Consider the following 19,098-nt stretch of genomic DNA (forward strand, 5'->3'; position numbering starts at 1 on the left):
TGTAACTTTGTAATTTTGCTAAAGGAAACTTATTGTGTTTTCCATTTCATAATAAATAATTGTGTTTGCCTCTGCAGCATAAAATGTAAACAAAAAATTATTGAAATCAGGCACATCATTTTGACTTATCCTGGGTTGTATTCTCTGCTGTCCACAGCCTCCCTGTGTGCTAGGAATTGGTACTTTCTGTTACTGAATTCTGCCCTATCTTATGTATCCTTTTAACTACTAGCAATATCTTATCCTCATTCACAATGTTTTCTGACAGGTGCTGTTTAAACTTAATTCTTGATCTTCCTTTTATTCCCTACCCATTTGACCATGCAATGAATGATTTCATTGGTTTTTCTTTTTTTTCTCTTCTGATTACAATTCCATAACAAAAAGTTATCTCCTCCATGGATTACATACATCTGTCTGAAAAGTTTGGTATTTTTCTCTCGTCTTGTCATTCTTTCTGAGTGTTTCATTTCTTTTTTGTTGATCTACTTCTAGGTTTTGTTTGTTTGTATTTTCACATTACTTATTACCTTCCTACCTCTTTAGGATAACTGTGAGAATGAGAATAAGATGAAAGAACAAACATGATATGTTTGTATTAAGGATTCAGCATTTTCTATGCAAAAAACAAGACAAATATTGTTGCATTTGGTCTTACCCAGCCTCTCATACATTATTGTATAGCTTGGGGACACCAAATTTTTTTATATACAGGGCCAGCAAGTACTTGAGCCATTGGTCGTGGGCCATATTACTTGCATTAAAGATAATGCAAAAAGTACTAATTTCAATTTCATGAGTACTAGGCTGGACGTAGCCCACAGAGTTGCACTGGTTGATAATACATTTGATTTACTTTTAAATCTCATTGTTCATTTCTTCATTTGTACTTCCCATCTAATGTTTTTATTGCTCACAAATTTTCAGATCTCCTTAGATACTCAGCATTCTAATTTTACTTCTAGCATATATCCTTTTCCATATTTTTATGCATGCAAATAATTTTTCTTTAGGTTTATTACTGTTCCTCTCCCCTGTATTATGGCTGGACTGCAGGCTCATTCTGTTATTTTTTTTTTTTTGTTTATGTTTAGTTGAAGTCTACATAAACCAATGATTAGATGTAGACTGACAATACTTTCCCACATCCAATTTATACAGTTTCTAAATTTTATTCATTCCAATTACAGATAGAATATTTTCTTTCTACCTGCTTTCAAGACGTTTTTAACAAAACTAGAAGGCTATTACCATTGAACATAAACTATCTCTGCAAACTGTATATCATGTATTGATTCGAAGAACTTATCATGTATGTTTAGCATTTTTAAATATATTACTATTGGGTCAATCCATATGAAGTCATACAACATGGTTGCCCGACCATTTTTAAAAAAGTTTATTTTTTGTGTGGTGTGAGCATCATATGTTGAACCACTGTTATTTTATTTTTACTATCACCGATTTGAAGATGGCGGGCATTTTTCTATCATGGCGCGCGTCATTTTCTCCATTCTTAAGCACCAGCGGCAACTTTTTTATCTCAGCTCTGGTAAGTCCTACGACAATGAGACAAAATCTGTGATGTTAAGCACATTATAGGCTACAATTATATTTCTGTGTAATTTTCTAAATATTATTCCTTCATAATAAATTTTAAGGTCAAAATTGTGTATTTTAATTGTTCAAAATGATATTTTTGAACATTTTTTGGGGGGGAAGGCAGATTTTTTGACACTTCAATTTTTTTGTGCAAGTACCTGTGTACCAATAGAGTATGTCAAAATTATTTGAAGCTTGAGACTTCAATATTTTTTTTTTCTACAGGGTCATAAACATGTACTTTTTGTTAAAAAAATCCAAGTTCAGGGTTAAATATCTCTGGTGGGCAGTTGTTTAAAAATCTGAAATTTGTACACAATACAGTACTCCATGATAAGTAACTTCAGTAAAAATTTTGAGTTTGAGATTCAATTGGTTTAAGAGATACAAAACTCGTGAAAATTCAATATTTTGCATTAAATATGGTATGCCTAATTTCATTTCTAATTAACATTTTGTGTTAAAATTCTGCAAAATGTAATTTGGAATGTCAATGAACAACATTACAATCCTGAAATGGATCTGCAATAAAGTATATATACGAGGGCATGCTGAAAAGTAAAGCTTCCTATCTTTTTATTTTCTTTTTCTTGTATGTACGCATTGCTTGCATGATAGAATTATTTTCCTGTAGTTTACGGTTATTACAAGCATAAGAAAACAGTTTTTTTCTTTGTGACGTTTCAGGAGAACACACGCTCCTTTCATCAGACATTTATTTTCATTTTGACTAAAGATACAGTTATAACAATGGTTAGTAATTTTTAAACAAAAAGAATCTGTTATATAATGGATGTTGTCAATGTTACATTGTTGTAATATAGCAACTTAACTGTGAAAAAAGCAGTCTATTTTTTTTTTTTTTTTTTAATGAATTCAAAATGAGAAACTCGCTACCAGATGTGGAAACCACAGGAATATATAATATAAGTTGTTCATGTTCAAAAGATTATGTGGGACAAACAGCAAGGAAAATGGCAATAAGATGGCACGAACATGATTTGGACATTATAAATCTAAACCCAAGAACAGGTTTGTCAACTCATATCATCGAAGAGAAGCATTTGATTAAAAAGAGAAGGGTTTTAAAAAGATTAACGGGAAACACAGAGTTGAATGTCTGGGAAGCCTCGTTCATTGCAGAAGAACACTGGAATAAATTAAATAATGAAAATGGTAACATAGATCCAGTGTGGAGTTTTCTTTTTCACAAATGGAGTAAGCCACCATCTTTAAAATTTAATGTAACAGAAAACATCAAGAGACTTTGTGAAAACAATGATGAATTTGAATTACCTGATGATATTTTGGATTCATAATTTAAAAAAAAAAAAAAATAGACTGCTTTTTTCACAGTTAAGTTGCTATATTACAACAATGTAACATTGACAACATCCATTATATAACAGATTCTTTTTGTTTAAAAATTACTAACCATTGTTATAACTGTATCTTTAGTCAAAATGAAAATAAATGTCTGATGAAAGGAGCGTGTGTTCTCCTGAAACGTCACAAAGAAAAAACTGTTTTCTTATGCTTGTAATAACCGTAAACTACAGGAAAATAATATTTTTATTTTCTTTGTTACCTTGTAAATGCATTTTGTATTTTGAGCAACCATACATTGCACTTATAAGACTTTCCCGCTTCTCCATTGAAGGTTTCAAACTTCTATCACCAGGGGGTGCTGAACTATAGCGAGGAAAATGGCAGCATGTAACCATGCAATGTTGATGAAGCACCCGAAGTAGCATGCCGTGATCGAGTTTATAACCGCAGAAAATGTGCTACAAATTGACATTCATCTGAGACAGGAGCATTTTGTGGGGATGAATGCGTAGACATCAGTACTGTGCGATTTTGGGCTGTTCATGCTCATAAAGAAAACCCAAGCTGAACACGATTCCGATTACCTCCATCACTTGCAGTTCCCGGCCTTTCATTCCATTCTCTCACATAACTGAGATTTCTTCAGCTGGAGTTTTCGTTAAGAGCATGATAAACTCAAGATCGCACAGTACTGATGTCTACGCATTCATCCCCATAAAATGCCTTCAGTCTCAGATGAATGTCAATTTGTAGCACATTTTCTGCGGTTATAAACTCGATCATGGCATGCTACTTCAGGCACTTCATCAACATTGCATGGTTACATGCTGCCATTTTCCTTGCTATAGTTCAGCACCCCCTGGCGATAGAAGTTTGAAACCTTCAATGGAGAAGCGGGAAAGTCTTATAAGTGCAATGTATGGTTGCTCAAAATACAAAATGCATTTACAAGGTAACAAAGAAAATAAGAAGATAGGAAGCTTTACTTTTCAGCATGCCCTCGTATATATATTTTATTTCAGATCCATTTCAGGATTGTAATGTTGTTCATTGACATTCCAAATTACATTTTGCAGAATTGTAACACAAAATGTTAATTAGAAATGAAATTAGGCATACCATATTTAATGCAAAATATTGAATTTTCACGGGTTTTGTATCTCTTAAACCAATTGAATCTCAAACTCAAAATTTTTACTAAAGTTACTTGTCATGGAGTACTGTATTGTGTACAAATTTCAGACTTTTAAACAACTGCCCACCAGAGATATTTAACCCTGAACTTGGATTTTTTGAACAAAAAGTACATGTTTATGACCCTGTAGAAAAAAAAAATATTGAAGTCTCAAGCTTCAAATAATTTTGACATACTCTATTGGTACACAGGTACTTTCACAAAAAAATTGAAGTGTCAAAAAACTGCCTTCTTCCCAAAAAAAATGTTCAAAAATATCATTTTGAGCAATTAAAATACACAATTTTGACCTTAAAATTTATTATGAAGGAATAATATTTAGAAAATTACACAGAAATATAATTGTAGCCTATAATGTGCTTAACATCACAGATTTTGTCTCATTGTCGTAGGACTTACCAGAGCTGAGATAAAAAAGTTGCTGCTGATGCTTATGAATGGAGAAAATGACGCGCGCCATGATAGAAAAATGCCCGCCATCTTCAAATCGGTGATAGTAAAAATAAAATAACAGTGGTTCTGAACTGTCAACATATGAGGCTCACACCACACAAAAAAAAACTTTTTTAAAAATGGTCGAGCAACCATGTTGTATGACTTCATATGGATTGACCCTATTGTGTGTTACTAACACAATTTGTATAATATTCAATGAAACACTTGGGTTTGAACATTTATATATAAACTCCATAACACATGTATCTAAAATCAACAACAAGTAACCATAACAACAATATATATGTCATTTGAAATTTATGGCTGTTTCAGCCCATGGCTTCATAACTTAACTTCCACTAATATATAACACTGTATAGGGTGTTTTAGTAAGTAGAACTGAAATTATTCAGTTTTGAACAGCCAGTTCTTTTATGTAAATATTGCAGGTATACTTGAAAAAAGTCCAATGCACCCCAAAAATTTCAACCAAATTTCTGGATTTCTTGCTAACTGCCATTCCATTAGATAGAAATTATTTTTCTGCCAAATAAAAGTATCATATTTGGTGGGGGATCATTAGATTGGCAACACTGAAAGCAGTCCAGCAAGGCAAGAGATAGAGCAGGGAATGAGAGCTACAAAGGTTTCTAATAAATAAGTATGGGGGAGCATGTGCTTTTCTTGAAAAATGAAATATAGTCTTAATTCATAGCACAAATATGTTTGAAATCACTTCTTCTACATAAATATGTAATGATTTTTTTGTAAGTTGAGAAAAAATAAAATTTATTCACATATAAATTGTGAAATTAGTGAAATATAGATGACGTGACAAATGTGCATATCTTTTTTAATATTGTTATTAGCTGTTATGTTCTCTTTGCTAATGAAGCCTTGACCTAAATCTGTATTCTACATGTCTACTTCTCATTACAATTTCTTGGAATTTGACAGTTGGCTAAATTGAGTGTTCAATACATCTATGTGGCAAATTTTCAGCAGTACGAATAAAAAGTAATAATCTGAAAATGAAAGTTGGCCCAGTTTTCAACAAAATTTTGACACATTCAGTGAATGTCTTCTGCCTGTTACACATGCTGTATCATTCTATGCTTCAATCTCAATAAAAAGGGTATAATTGCACTGTTGGGTTAGACTATACCCTGTCCCAGCTAACTGTGAAGCAGGACCACACATAGTGGCAGAGGAGAAGGAGGGAAATTGAGTGGTGAAAGTGCAGCGTTGCCAACCAAATGGTCCTGACCATACATGTACGGAAATTTCATGGCATGTACGACGTACGGTCCAGACCTTAGTCTGTATGCTAAATGTCAAAATTTACACTTGCTGTTTTATCCCTAATATTTCCTAAAAATTCTTAAACAAAGCGTACGGACCTGGAGACAAAAATACGGTGCATACGGTATTGTGGCTTCCAAAAGTTTGCAACGCTTGCAGAGTGAAGCAAGATATCGGGTAACTCCAGTCGCCCATTACACAATCCCTTCTCTCTCACTGTTCATTAGTGGAGCCATCTCGCGTCACTAATTGCGCAGAGGCTTCTTCTCGTTCACCTGGTCTACAGTTAGCTGGTATGGACTTTAGTTCCCTAAAATATAAAGTAAGTCAAAAGTAGGAAAGTTTGGCAAAGCATAGGACTAACAGGAGAAAAATAACTCCCCATTATGAACTGAATATAGAAGAAATATATTAATAAAATTTCAATGATTGAAACTTCAAGAATTGTATCTAACATGTAACCTTTCTCAATTTTTATTTACAGCAACACTTTAAAATGTTCAAATCAAGGAAGATTGAAGAAGAAGTAATCGAAGAGGAAGAATGTAAGATCATTTACCTACTTGTTACGTAAATGTTTAAAAATTGTGGGGTGTCCTTAGTAGCATCGTGACTAATGCTGTCACATTGCAATCAAGGTGTCTCCAGTCCGATTCCTAGTGGAAGACATAGTGCAGATTCATATTTCACTTAAACTGTAAATTAAACACTGATTAGTGTTAAACTATATTTTACAGCAGTGGCGGCTGGCAGCTAGTCTGATGGGTAGTGCCAACGTGATCAAGAAATCAAAAAAATTTCACTAGCATATGTCATAGAAATCTAATGAAAGAGGTAATTTAAATGGAACTTTGTTTACTAAAATTGCACACAAGAATTCAGAGTTCCTAACATTAGTTTATCTTACTTCACATTTGTACTACTTTTGGCTAATCGCAAAGATAAGGATGAGTGAACACTCACAAAGAACACCCATGCTCAGGTAGGGATTCAAACTCGTGATCTCTGGTGTCGTATCATGCTGTGCATGGAGGTCGGCCAGAGTTTCTCGGAAGTAAATGCGACTATTAAAATTTCGACGCCTGTCACCTTTACCACTCTTTTTTAATAGAATTGAAGTTTAAATCTGGCATGGAACAGCCACGTTGTTTAAATTTTAATTTAATATCGTATAGTACCTTGGAAAATGGTGTATGTAATAATGCTCTAATCTGTCTCATCTTCACTCACTACCCTTCCTTTCACACACCATCGGACACTTTCCCTTCACTGAAAAAAAAAAACACTGAACAATTAGACACACCGAGTCGAACACGGTATTCTCGCCTTGCTTTGTTTATAATTTGCAAACTCAGCACAGTTGACGGTACATCAACAATCTGTGTTAGTAACAACTAAAATATGATTATCTGCGCAATGAACTGTGGATCTACAGTTTTTAAAATTCAATGTAAGAAATTGAATTATATCTCCAAGTGAAATTCTCATACTGATAGTTCCGTATTATTTCTTACAAATATTAAAGTAAAAAATGTGAATTCCCTTTGAATTTAGACAATTCTTTTTTGCAGAAAATGTCTTCAATATTGTCAACGTCAGTTGCAAAACGTGTGTGTCTGTGTGTGAGAGAGCAAGGGATATGTCTTTTCTTAAGGAAGAAATCAATAACAAAAAGGTCTGCATGGCTCTTTAGATGCATCTATCTAAATGGTTATATAAATTTCAGAAAATATTACGTTTGTTCTTCCAAGTAGGAAGGAAAGTATCTTTCTCATGAATTACTTCTCCAACGAGTGTTACAAATCAGTCAGGATTAGCCACTTCTCTCTGAAGTTTGCAACTATGTCAACACAATGTAAAAGCTCTCCTGTCGTGCCAGCCGAAAATGGGCTTGGCTGGTTGTCTTATGGCTGCCACCTCCTTCCCTGTTTCCTGCCAAGACTTTTTCATGCCTCTGTGCATGGGCCACACTGTGTTGGTTCGGATAGCTTGGAGCAAGTGAGAAAACAGCTGGGGATGCAGCTTAGGGATTGAGGCAGCCGTAAGCTCAAATGCTTGCAAGATTCGAATCTCCTTGTTCGTAAATGTATTAATTTAACATCCTTTAGGGATAGTTGCCAATGTTTCAAAAAAATTTAGATTCTTTTTCAAGAACAAAAATGTTGATAGAGATCTACAGTCCGACCAAGGGAGACTAAACTACCTGTAAAGGATGATTCCAAACACGAGAGGGGAAGCCAAAGCACTCGCCAAAGTACCCTGTAGTATTTCGCTTGTTGTGTTTATTACTGCTTGCTGTGTTGTGTTTGTGATTTGTGATAGCTCTTACAATTCACAACAAAACGTTTCGAAGTGGAATAAATAAAACTGGGATGTTTTGACCCCTGCTGAACATTCTATAAAACACCCTCGTTATAGTAGGTAATGGCACAAACCATTCAGTTACTACATTTATATTTATAATACTATATAAATAATACTATTATAGTGAATACTATCCTGATTAATGCTGTGTACATTTCTGCTAATTATAATAAAGGGTTTACCAATTTGAACGTCAGAACTTTGAAAGAGTGTTGTGGCAACACTGACTGAAATGACGAGATGGAACTATGACTTCTGTGTGCAGTAGTCTATGGCAAGTTATCATGGAGAGATACACAATGCAACAACACATAGAAATTATTTGAATTTATTATCAAAATTCATGTTCAGTTTTACAGACATTTCATGCATTGAGAGGAATTTATGGTTAACATAATCGACCGACAGAACAAACAAAACTGTAGGATTTGGGCAAATGAAAATCCATAAGTTATTCTGGACGTACACCTTCATGCTAAGAAAGTGACTATGTGGTGTGGTTTTTTGGGCCAATGGCATGATCGGGCCTTATTTCTTTGAGGACCAACATGGAAATCACGCGACTGTGAATGGGGAGCGATACAGGAATATGGTGGTGCAGTTTTTGTGGCCTAAACTGGCAAATCTTGACATCAACAATGTGTTTTTCCAACAGGACGGTGCAAGTTGCCACACAGCTCGCCAAACAATGGAATTATTACAGGAAAAGTTCCCCGGACAAGTTCTATCCAGAAAGGGTGATGTGAACTGGCCACCAAGATCATGTGACCTAACCCCCTAGATTATTTTCTATGCGGTTATGGCAAATTTAAGGTCTATGAGACTAAGCCACGCCCAATTCGTGACCTGAAACAGAACATGGAACGAACCATTGAGGCCACACCGCTCAATATGTGTGCAGACGTGCTGAAAAATTGGACATTCAGAATCCATTCCACCCACCGAAGCAGAGGAGGACATTTGAACGACATATTGTTCAAAACTTAATGCCATTGCTTGCTCTTCAAAATAAAAAAAATATATGTCATTATCACTTATGGTTTTCATTCTATCCAATTTTAAAGATCTGACGCTCAAATTGGTAGACCCTATATTTACTAAGGAGATCAATTTAATTGAATGATTTATAATAAAGTTACTGGTTTCCAAACAAGTTTATCTACTAATGTGAGTTGATGAATACTTTCCTGATATGTTCTGTTTGCCGATATTGTATATGGATGGCTTCTATTTCGATCTGAACACTTACATAATTTGTAAACATCTCTCTACATATCTTGGTGATTAAATTATTGTTTCTGCAGCAGACAATTTTCATGGAACACGCTTCCTGCCTAAAATGCTCTTACTGTGGTCACCCCCATTTTGCCACTGAATACTTCCAGTTGGCGCAGGCACACTTCCGTCCATGGTCTCGGCTAAGGCAGCCAGACAGTATGGTTGAAGATTTCAATATGGGAACAGTGACCATGCAAATGAGTGCATTGAAAAATAAAATTTGAGTTTTTCTTTAAATGATGGCAACTACCTGTCAATGAAGATCAAAATTGAAAGTATCATTTATACTTTCTTCACGAACAGAAGAATGATGCATTCATCAAATTCCATCATGGCCCTTAACTGCATGAATTAACATTAACGCTAGCTTATTCTTAATGGTAAGTGCCAGTTGTCAAACTCCCTATGATTCAAATTGATAACCTAGTAAAACATTTTATAAGAAATATTATTTGAAGTCAGAAAATGTACCAATCTCATAAAAAAACATAATTATAGTTTAAATAAAAAGAATATGATGAACACAGTGTGTTGTATAGTTGCATCAGTAATGTACAACACACTTAATCAGAAAACCCACTTTTAATTTTTGTATAAGTATGAAGATACCAAACTTCACTGTCAATATTTTCTATACAATTTATTTGATAATTTCAGACCCTGGAAGGTATTGGCTGATATTAGCAATGAAATTTGAACTGAAATTCTTAGATACCAATGCCACCAGTATTGTCCAATACAGGTACATTGGTCTTACTACAGTGGTAGTATAGGGCACACACTCCCCATAACCCCCAAAAGTTTTCTCAAATGTCCAATTTATAGGCATGTTAGCTCTAAATTTACCCTTAAATCGAAACACACTTTGGGGAAGGCCAAGACCTGAGCATACAGTCTCATCGCCCACTGTTCTGACTTTTGAAATTGGGGTACATTACTATTGCTTTCAAGTTGCTCTCTATTTATTGTCCTCACAATACTGAGTCATCACCGACATTTTGGAGCTCCCATTCGAATCGAAAGGTGAGGGAATCCCTAATGAAAAAAAAAACTGGGTTAGAAGTTTCTTTGCCATGTTTTGCAATGCAGGTAAAATATCGGGGGCTTTCATGAGAAACAAGTTACTAATCAGATGAACTTGTGCACCAAATGTGTATGTTTAATGTGGCCAGCAACCCAAGAGAACATTCCTTCCTATTCTACCTACACTCCACATTTACTTTTTCTTAGTTGTTGTTGTTTTAAGCCCATTTTATGCGCAGATAGGCTACTCGGGACTGGATCTAAAGTTTAAAGTGGGATCTAAACCACTTTTGGCCACCACCGGGTATCAAACCCGGGACCCCTTGATTACTACTTTTTCTTAGTGACGTTACAATGCAATATAAGTACTCAGAACTACTCAATATATGCTGTAATATGTGAATCTATCTTTAAATAACTGGAAAACCAAATTATCTTTACCTCACTTTGATTACTAACACTTATTAATAAATCCAGACAAACATTCCATAGTATTGCATTTATGAGGCATTGCGGATATTAGGGGCAAACTCGACAAAGGTCGATTTGGTACATTTTTCGTAAGGGACAGACGGATTTCATCAAATTTATAAGAGAAATTACCTACCAAATGCAGTTTCTTTATACTTCTGGAAGTTCGGGGAAGTGTTTTCTTGCATCGTTCATTGACTTTTGCCAATAAACCATCTATTTTTCGATATAAATGTGTGACCGATGCACAAGAGCTCGTCCATCCGTTTACTTCCAGGTGGATGTAGCCGATTTTTCTTTTTATTATTGGATCATATACACTGAAGACTGTAGGGTTTTACTCTGAAATTTGCTTTAGAAGAGAACAGTGCACGTGCAACAATACAGATGTAAATACTTTTAAACTGCTAATTCTTGCATCTTGTTAATAAAACATTAAAATACTGATCAAGGCAAAATTTATAGTATAAAAAATATAAACACTAAAAACGTAACGTTTCCACCCTCTAACAGGGTCTTCTTCACATGAAACTTCACAAGTTAGAGGATGGAAACATTACGTTTTTAGTGTTTATATTTTTTATACTATAAATTTTGCCTTGATAAGTATTTTAATGTTTTATTAACATGGAGACAAGACTTAACTGTGTTACCATTGCATCTTGTATTTTGCATGTTCGCCCCCAATATCCGCAATGCCTCATATGCAGCACCAACTATAAAATTTTTGGATTTACTCAAAATTTCAAGATTGCACAGACAGTCCCTTCTGTTCCCACTTTCTACATTGCATGGATAGATGTCACAATTCTGATTTTATTGAACTCAAGTCTACTGTACAGAGCCCTTCATATTGCCTGAATAGAGATACATGTATGAGATATTTGGAAGCCATCCCCAAAAACTATGTGGATGTAAGAGCTATACTTTTTTGAAGGCTCCCAAATGTCAATCTCTCTTCCACATAGTACACCCTGTACTGTGCTTTGCAGACGAATTAGGATCTGGCATGCCAAGATAATTCTCTGTAGGAATTGTGTTGTCAGGCTTGCCACTCTAGTACCAAGATAAAATTCAAGTATAATTCCCAGTTTTCAAGGCGAACTTTCCAAAAACTTAAAGGTACAAGCAGATGTTCTCTGTATTTTAACCTTAGTGGTTCAGATCCCACTTTAAACTGTAGGTCCAGTCCCGATTAGCCTTTCTGTGCATAAAGTGGTCTTAAAACACCAAATCAATCAATCTGTATTTCAACCTTAGGAATTACCACCTCTCACCATCCACACACACACAAATATATTAACAATACAAAGGGCCTGTGTGATTCCAAGGTATCAAAAAATTCTAATTCCTTTAAATTAAACAGTATATGTATTTAAAATATTTAATTTAAGGTGCAGAGTTTACATTTGCCATTTCACATACTCAGACTCGAAATAGATCTACAAACACAAGTCACAAATGTTATATAATATACTAATCTATGAATAATTGATTGCACAAGAATTTCAAACTCAAATTTACCTAATCAACTTCAGGATACCTTTCCTTATGTTGCAATAATCTTCCGTCTGTCAAATAGAATGTTCTGCATAAGATATTAACAGATTGAGAAAATTCTGTTTTATTTTCCATGCACCTTTCATTTTCTTTCTCGATAAAAATAAAAGCTAAATTGTGAAAAACTTGCTTCAGGGCATTTATAAATATGTATAAATTCAATGGGATTTGGATTAATAAAAGTTGCAAATTTTCACGTCTATGGAGAAAAAAATCTAGCAGAATTCATGCATAATTCCCGGAGTAAAAAATTCATGCAGAATACCCAATGAGTAGCCACCCTGGTTATGTCACCCACATGTGTTTGTGATTGTTTGTTCATATATCACCATGGCCGTATTTAGAGGGGAGTTTTAGAGTTCAACCCCCCTGAAACATCTGGCATGTTGGAGTAATGGAAGTTCAGAAACCAAAATTTGTAACAAATTTTCAAAAATTTATGCACAGTTTCACAAGAATACAACAGGGAGACAATCCTGGAATGATCGAACTAGAATTTTCAAACATTTTGAATTCTGAAATTTGAGTGAAACTGATTTAATTCTCAGAATTACAGCCCAGCCATAACCCCTTCATTTTCACTTCTGCTGTCCTCTTTCCAATGCTGTTCCTGGATCTGACTGAAAATTCCCTTCTGATTGTCCCAAAATTCCCATGCCAACTTTTAAATCCCCCCTCTTTAAAGTCCACGTGTTTATTATGTCCCCATCGGAAACCCTTTCATGAAACTTAACACTGGCAACAATAGCTAACAATAGCCAAACCATTCCCAATAAGCACGTGCACTCAGACATTGTTGCCACATTTTCTTTACATTTGTTTTGTAGTTGCAAGGCGCCTCTGGTTATTTTTGCACTATAACCACGTGCGGGGTTGATTTTTTTTAACTAGTTGTGTTGTGTTATGGTGCTGTTTTGTTATAGCGTTGTGCTTTTTGTTTTTTCTTAGACTTTGCATAATGCAAGATATCACTCATGCCTGCTAGTGAAAATCCCAAGTATGAAGACAAAACTGCAGGATATTATTTCCTTCATGGAGAGCAGAGTTGCCCATCCTCCCCAAAGCCAATGGCGCATTCCCCCAAAAAATCATGTCATGCGTCCCCCAAAATCATATCATGTGTCCCCCCCCCCCAAATATCATTTGCACCCTCAAACCATATTGTAATCCCCACAAAGTATTTAATTACGACAGCGTGTCTACCAAAAGTAACTTTTTCCTTAGCTTTACAGAACACTATACTTGATCTGCCCCTTTTCCCTAAACAGGAGGTGTCCATCACTAAAGACCACCCCTAAAATCGTTCATCATAATCCCTCGAAAATAGTTTGGATGAATGTGTAATAGTTGATGTTTATTTGAATTAAATACCATGTTACATTGTCCATATTTTTTGATTGTTCGATTTTCGAAAAACTTAAAGCTAGCACATTGGTTGGTTAAATGTAGTAAATTAAAATATGTAAATATGTATATAAATAGTATTTTGAGTGGATTTATAAAACTCAATTTGAGTATTTAACACAAATTGTTACACAACCTAAGATAAAGATAGAATAATTCAACCTTGTCAAACGTCTGCCGTATGGCAGATTCAATTTGTTTCACGAGACATTACAGAACCCTAGCTAGAAATTCGTAACCTCAGACTGATAATATAACAGGGTTCCTCTTTCAAATAACTCACCCCCACCCCCCATTTTCATGCGGTAAATATAATTATTTTAGTAACAAACCATAATCCATAACAATAATTACTTGAATTTTATCTTCAGTGCAAATTTAAAATTTTCCTGTGACAAGTTAGAAATGCAGATTCGATATATTTTTGTCCCAAATGATGCACCTGCTTTAAATTAAGCAGTATACCAACACTAAGCATTATGTTTTAAGAAGTGATGTTATTAATGAATATCGAGAATATCGCTTATGTCTTGTAATGCAGCTATAATATAAAACTTCACATTCACCTCAGTAAAGCACCAAACACACATTCTTGCAACACATGATTGCGAGTGAAGCAAGCAAGAAAATGTTTACATCCATTTCTTTGCAGGCTTTCAAGGATATTAATTTAATGGGGTGTCAATACTTTCTTAAGATCCCGAGATATATTTTGTCTTTTCCATCTTCTCTTTTGGCACATTTGGGGTCGAAAACGTGTAGATACAATACCGCTAAATACAGTCTCTAAAATTTAATGTTCGAACTCTCTCTCCACTACAGAGACAATCTAAGATTTAACCATAGATTTAACACTTTATCAAGAGCTTCCTATTTCCTCCTTTAAATTTAATACTCAATCCTACCACCAAAATTTCCATCCTAATTTTAGACAGCATTGCCTCCTCCAAAAAAATTAATTCTCAGTCTCCACACCAGAATTTCCGCAATGGTGTAAGACAATAGTAATACACAAGAATGGGATACCCCCTCAATTTAATGTTCAATCCCCTCTAACTAAAATATCAGCCATAATATAAGACCTAGTGTTGGATACTGCCTCCCACGTTTAATTCAGAATCCCCCCCAGAACCCTTGTGTCAATTAAGGCCTAATATGTAAGAGTTGGATATTTCTCTCCCCCCTTCGATAATACCCTTAAACACTTCCTTTTTAATCTTTATTTGTATTTCTTTTATCTTTCCATATTCTATAATTTTGTTTCTCTTTCCTTTTGATTTTTCTTTACCATTTCCTTCTGCTTTTGCTCTTTATCTCTTCTTCAATTTGGCAACATCACTTTCCTACTCCAATTTCTTTGCTTGTACTTTTAACAAAGAGTACCGCTCCCTTTGTTAACCGCTGGGGATATAATGAACACGTGGACTTTACAAGAGTTCAAACATAGGATATCCAGCTTCGTAGCACATTACATTCACTATCCTTCACCAAGCAGTTCGATATAGTAGATACATTTAACCCATATGTGGTCCTATAAAACAAATACTTGTATAGTGCATAGCGGTTGTATGTAATGCTGTTGGGTAAGTATAGGAACAATATGAGCATCGGAAAGTGGGATCGAACTGGTTCATAGAAAATCCCTTCCCCCCCAATTGATATCATTTATTGCAAGTTACAAAATAGCAGAATGTTTGTTACTTTTATTGTTAATAATGGAAGTAAAGTACAATTAGTTAGTATTCCAACAGAATAAACCAAAGAAAAATGGCGTTAGATCGAAAAATTGAGGTTACAATACAGGCACCAGGTTATGTCTTACCATTTAATCCAAAGAATAACTGGTTCCACAGTTTTCAAAATTCCAAAAATTAAGATTTATGTGAATGGTCAAACAACGTAAACTTTATGACTAAAATTTCTCTCTTACTTTGAAAGCTTTTCCTTGAGGTACCTAAAACTTAATAACAAAATATAAAAAATGTGCGTTTCAGAATACACTGCATGAAATGTAAAATAAATAAATAAAAACCGTTCTGCTGGATATACACACTTCTGATGGATAGAGTAGAAAAGTCTCCTCAAGGATATAAGGACAGCAATAATAATAATCATCATAATTAATACGTTTGGATTTCATTAGTTTATCAAATTTTAAAAAACTATTATTATTATTATTTCGATTATTCAAATTTCTTGCGACGCCTATGGGAACAATTATGAGTGACCCCCCCCCCCCCTTCCCGAAAATGGTTCCTGCTTACTGCCATGAAGGAGCTGGCCTTCCATTGCTCCCTCAAACAATCCAATTGTCGACTGTGGCTCACCCCTTGATATCTTGCCTTTTTTCCACCACCTCTCGTTCGATACCCAGTGGAGGCACATAGTGGTTGGGATCCCACTTTAAACTGTAGGTCCAGTTCCGATTATCCTTGCTGTGCATAAAGTGGACTAAAAACATCAGTCAATCAATCCGCCACCTCTCATGTGGACATTATGGGTCATATACAGTGGGATCCATGAGTATTAATGTGCAAATTGTCCATAACCATGTTCGTGCACTTTCTTTGACCCAATAAGAGCTTCAAGAATTAAAAGAAAACTCAAAACAAGCTGTTGACAACTTCTGTACTAGCATACATAAAAATCCATCGCTTAAAAACACATAGGATGTAAGAGAAAAATTAATGAAAATAGTCATGGACAATTTGCCGAGCAATACCAGCAATGCACTGTACCTTTCTTACCTGCTGAGTCATCATAGGTCAGGAAATGGACTAGGATCCTGTCATGCCATGACCACACTAATAGGTGGTAACTGAGAAACAGCAAGGCAGCAGGATCTGAAACATTCTCATGCTGCCCCTAAAAGTCAGTACTAATAATTGTAGTTATTGTTCATAAAATATATATTATTTAAAGTTTAAAATAAAAAATAGAATAAAATATAATTTTCTTTCAATAGATGCTTATGAAATGGAGGGAGAAAGTGAAGATGGTGAAGAAGGGGAAGAAGATGAAGAAGGGGAAGAAGGTGAAGAAGGTGAATAGTAAGAAAAATGCACATGAAACTGAATCACAAAGGAATTTTGATCGAAAATTTTCAAAAATTGTTAATGTGGAATAGGATACATATCAAGCTAAAACTCTCCCAAAATATTTGTGATTTTTTTATGGTAAATATGGTAATATTCATGTGCATAGGAATTAATTAAAGGTATGAATGACATCAGACATAATTTTGAGTGTAAATTATCTCATAGTTAATTACATTTTTCCATAAGAGCAAATGTCAAAATTAAGTCACGGTATTCCAGATAAGATATAATATGGTAGAATTAATGCAGTGAGGGCATGTATGTTCAGTACTTAATGGCGTACGCTTTTAGAAGGAACATGAGTTCAGCCAATATGCAGCCAGTGCTGTCGTGCTGTTGTCAAACAAACTGCTAACGGAAGGGAAACACAGACAATTCGTTGTGTCCAATATTTAACTTTATATATATATATATATTAATGCATGCACGTGATATTTGATTACAATGAAATATATAGTGAATAATTCTACACAGGATTATATCATATCACTGCAGCATATAAGAGAAACACGTACCTGAAAGAAGTTTGAAGGTATTTATTGTAGAGGAACTGCAAGGTCATCATCGCTCTCGTTTCTGTTTTCTGGCATGTTTTCCAGGAGATTTGAACAGGGGTTCAACGATTTCTGTTGTAGATATTTTACCCTGTTTTATAATATGCAACACGGTGTGCACACATACACCAAACACTTTAGCCGTAAGTTCTCGACTATGAGAAAACACTGTTTCAGCATGCACTTCTTGCAAACGCCAATTCCTTGAAGTAAGAACAAGCTTTAAAACTAAGATTTCTGTCTTGTGAACGTAATATGAGTATTTTACCCTTGGTGCCTGTACTACTGGTACATACTAGGTTCCGAGAACGACATTATTAATTTGATTTGATTTGCTTTATTTTACTTCGCTTTTCTGTCACTTTTGGCTAATTGCGAAGATGGGAATGAGTGATGATATAATGAATTGATGAAGGGACATTCATAAACATCCATGTTCAGGACAGGATTCGAACCCAGGACTCCTGGCATCATAGCGCAATATGCTAACCACTCCACAATGGCGCCGGCGCGACATTATTAAATAACACTCACGCAACACACACACTATTGCACAATTATCGAACATAAGGCTGTATTTCAAAACATGCTACAATGCCAGGAGTCCCGGGTTTGAATCCCTGCCCGGGCATAGGTGTTTGTAAGTGTCCCTTTATCAATTTCATCATATCATCCATCACCCATCCTCATCTTTGCGTTTATCCAAAAGTGCCAGAAAAACGAAGTAAAATAAATAAATCAATAAGGGCTGTATTGAATCCTCTCACAACTGTTCTTCGTGATGTACGAATAAAATTATCTTACACCGTCCTTGTTACGAAAATGCTGAATTCAAACTGACTTAACTGACTCGCAATGTTCGTGAACGCCCACGACAATGAAAGGTCATTGAGCATATTCAGCCTAATTTAACACCCATAGCTTTACCAAGACACAACAACTCAGCGAGATCAACACGGTGGCAATAAAAAAAAAATAAAAAAAACGGAACACGGAAGGAAAAGGAAAGGGTCATCGTGTGTGTGTAGAGAAGTGTTTTTTCCCGTGTTTCTTCGAGAAACGATAACTCCGGCTGTAGGCGACGGAAATTCATGGGACTTGGACAGTCAGGTTCAAAATATTTTGTCCCATCTTATGATGAACCTTAAAGTGGCAAGTTTTATGAAAACTTTTTGCGTGCAAAAAAAGTACAGAACACCGCATTTAACTTGCGCGCCGCAGTTTCCTAACTGTACAACGTTGCACTCCTTCCATTGGCTGATCTCCACGCACACCCTTTGCGGGGCTCCGCCCAATATCGCTTCTAAAACCATGCATCGTATAGTTTCGCTAAACCTTCTGAAATCATGGTCCTTTACCAGTTATGTAACTAAATAAACTAAAATGATACAATCTGAGAAGTGATGCTTGATTCAACAAATCATGTCAACTATTTTTTCCATGATAATGCGGATCAGGCAAGAAATTGTAAAATATACAATTG

General features: G+C 35.2%; 1 protein-coding gene across 2 annotated transcripts in view; it reads left to right on the forward strand.

The window, feature by feature from the left end:
• The window catches only part of LOC145980749 (uncharacterized), an 85,267-nt gene extending 68,098 nt beyond the window's left edge, over positions 1-17,169 (forward strand). Inside the window, exons 7-9 of one of the 2 annotated variants that reach the window (XM_083113810.1) lie at positions 6,348-6,408; positions 16,929-16,952; positions 16,998-17,169. In XM_083113810.1, coding sequence (XP_082969936.1) covers positions 6,348-6,408; positions 16,929-16,952; positions 16,998-17,014 — 102 coding nt within the window. In that variant the 3' untranslated portion in view covers positions 17,015-17,169. Of the gene's footprint in view, positions 1-6,347; positions 6,409-16,928 lie in introns of both variants that reach the window. The other variant, XM_083113809.1, reaches the window with a different exon arrangement.
• Positions 17,170-19,098: the final 1,929 nt, after the last annotated feature.

The sequence above is a fragment of the Lepisma saccharinum genome, chromosome 28 (assembly GCF_977018435.1).
Source record: "Lepisma saccharinum chromosome 28, izLepSacc3.1, whole genome shotgun sequence".
Classification (NCBI taxonomy): Eukaryota; Metazoa; Arthropoda; class Insecta; order Zygentoma; family Lepismatidae; genus Lepisma; species Lepisma saccharinum.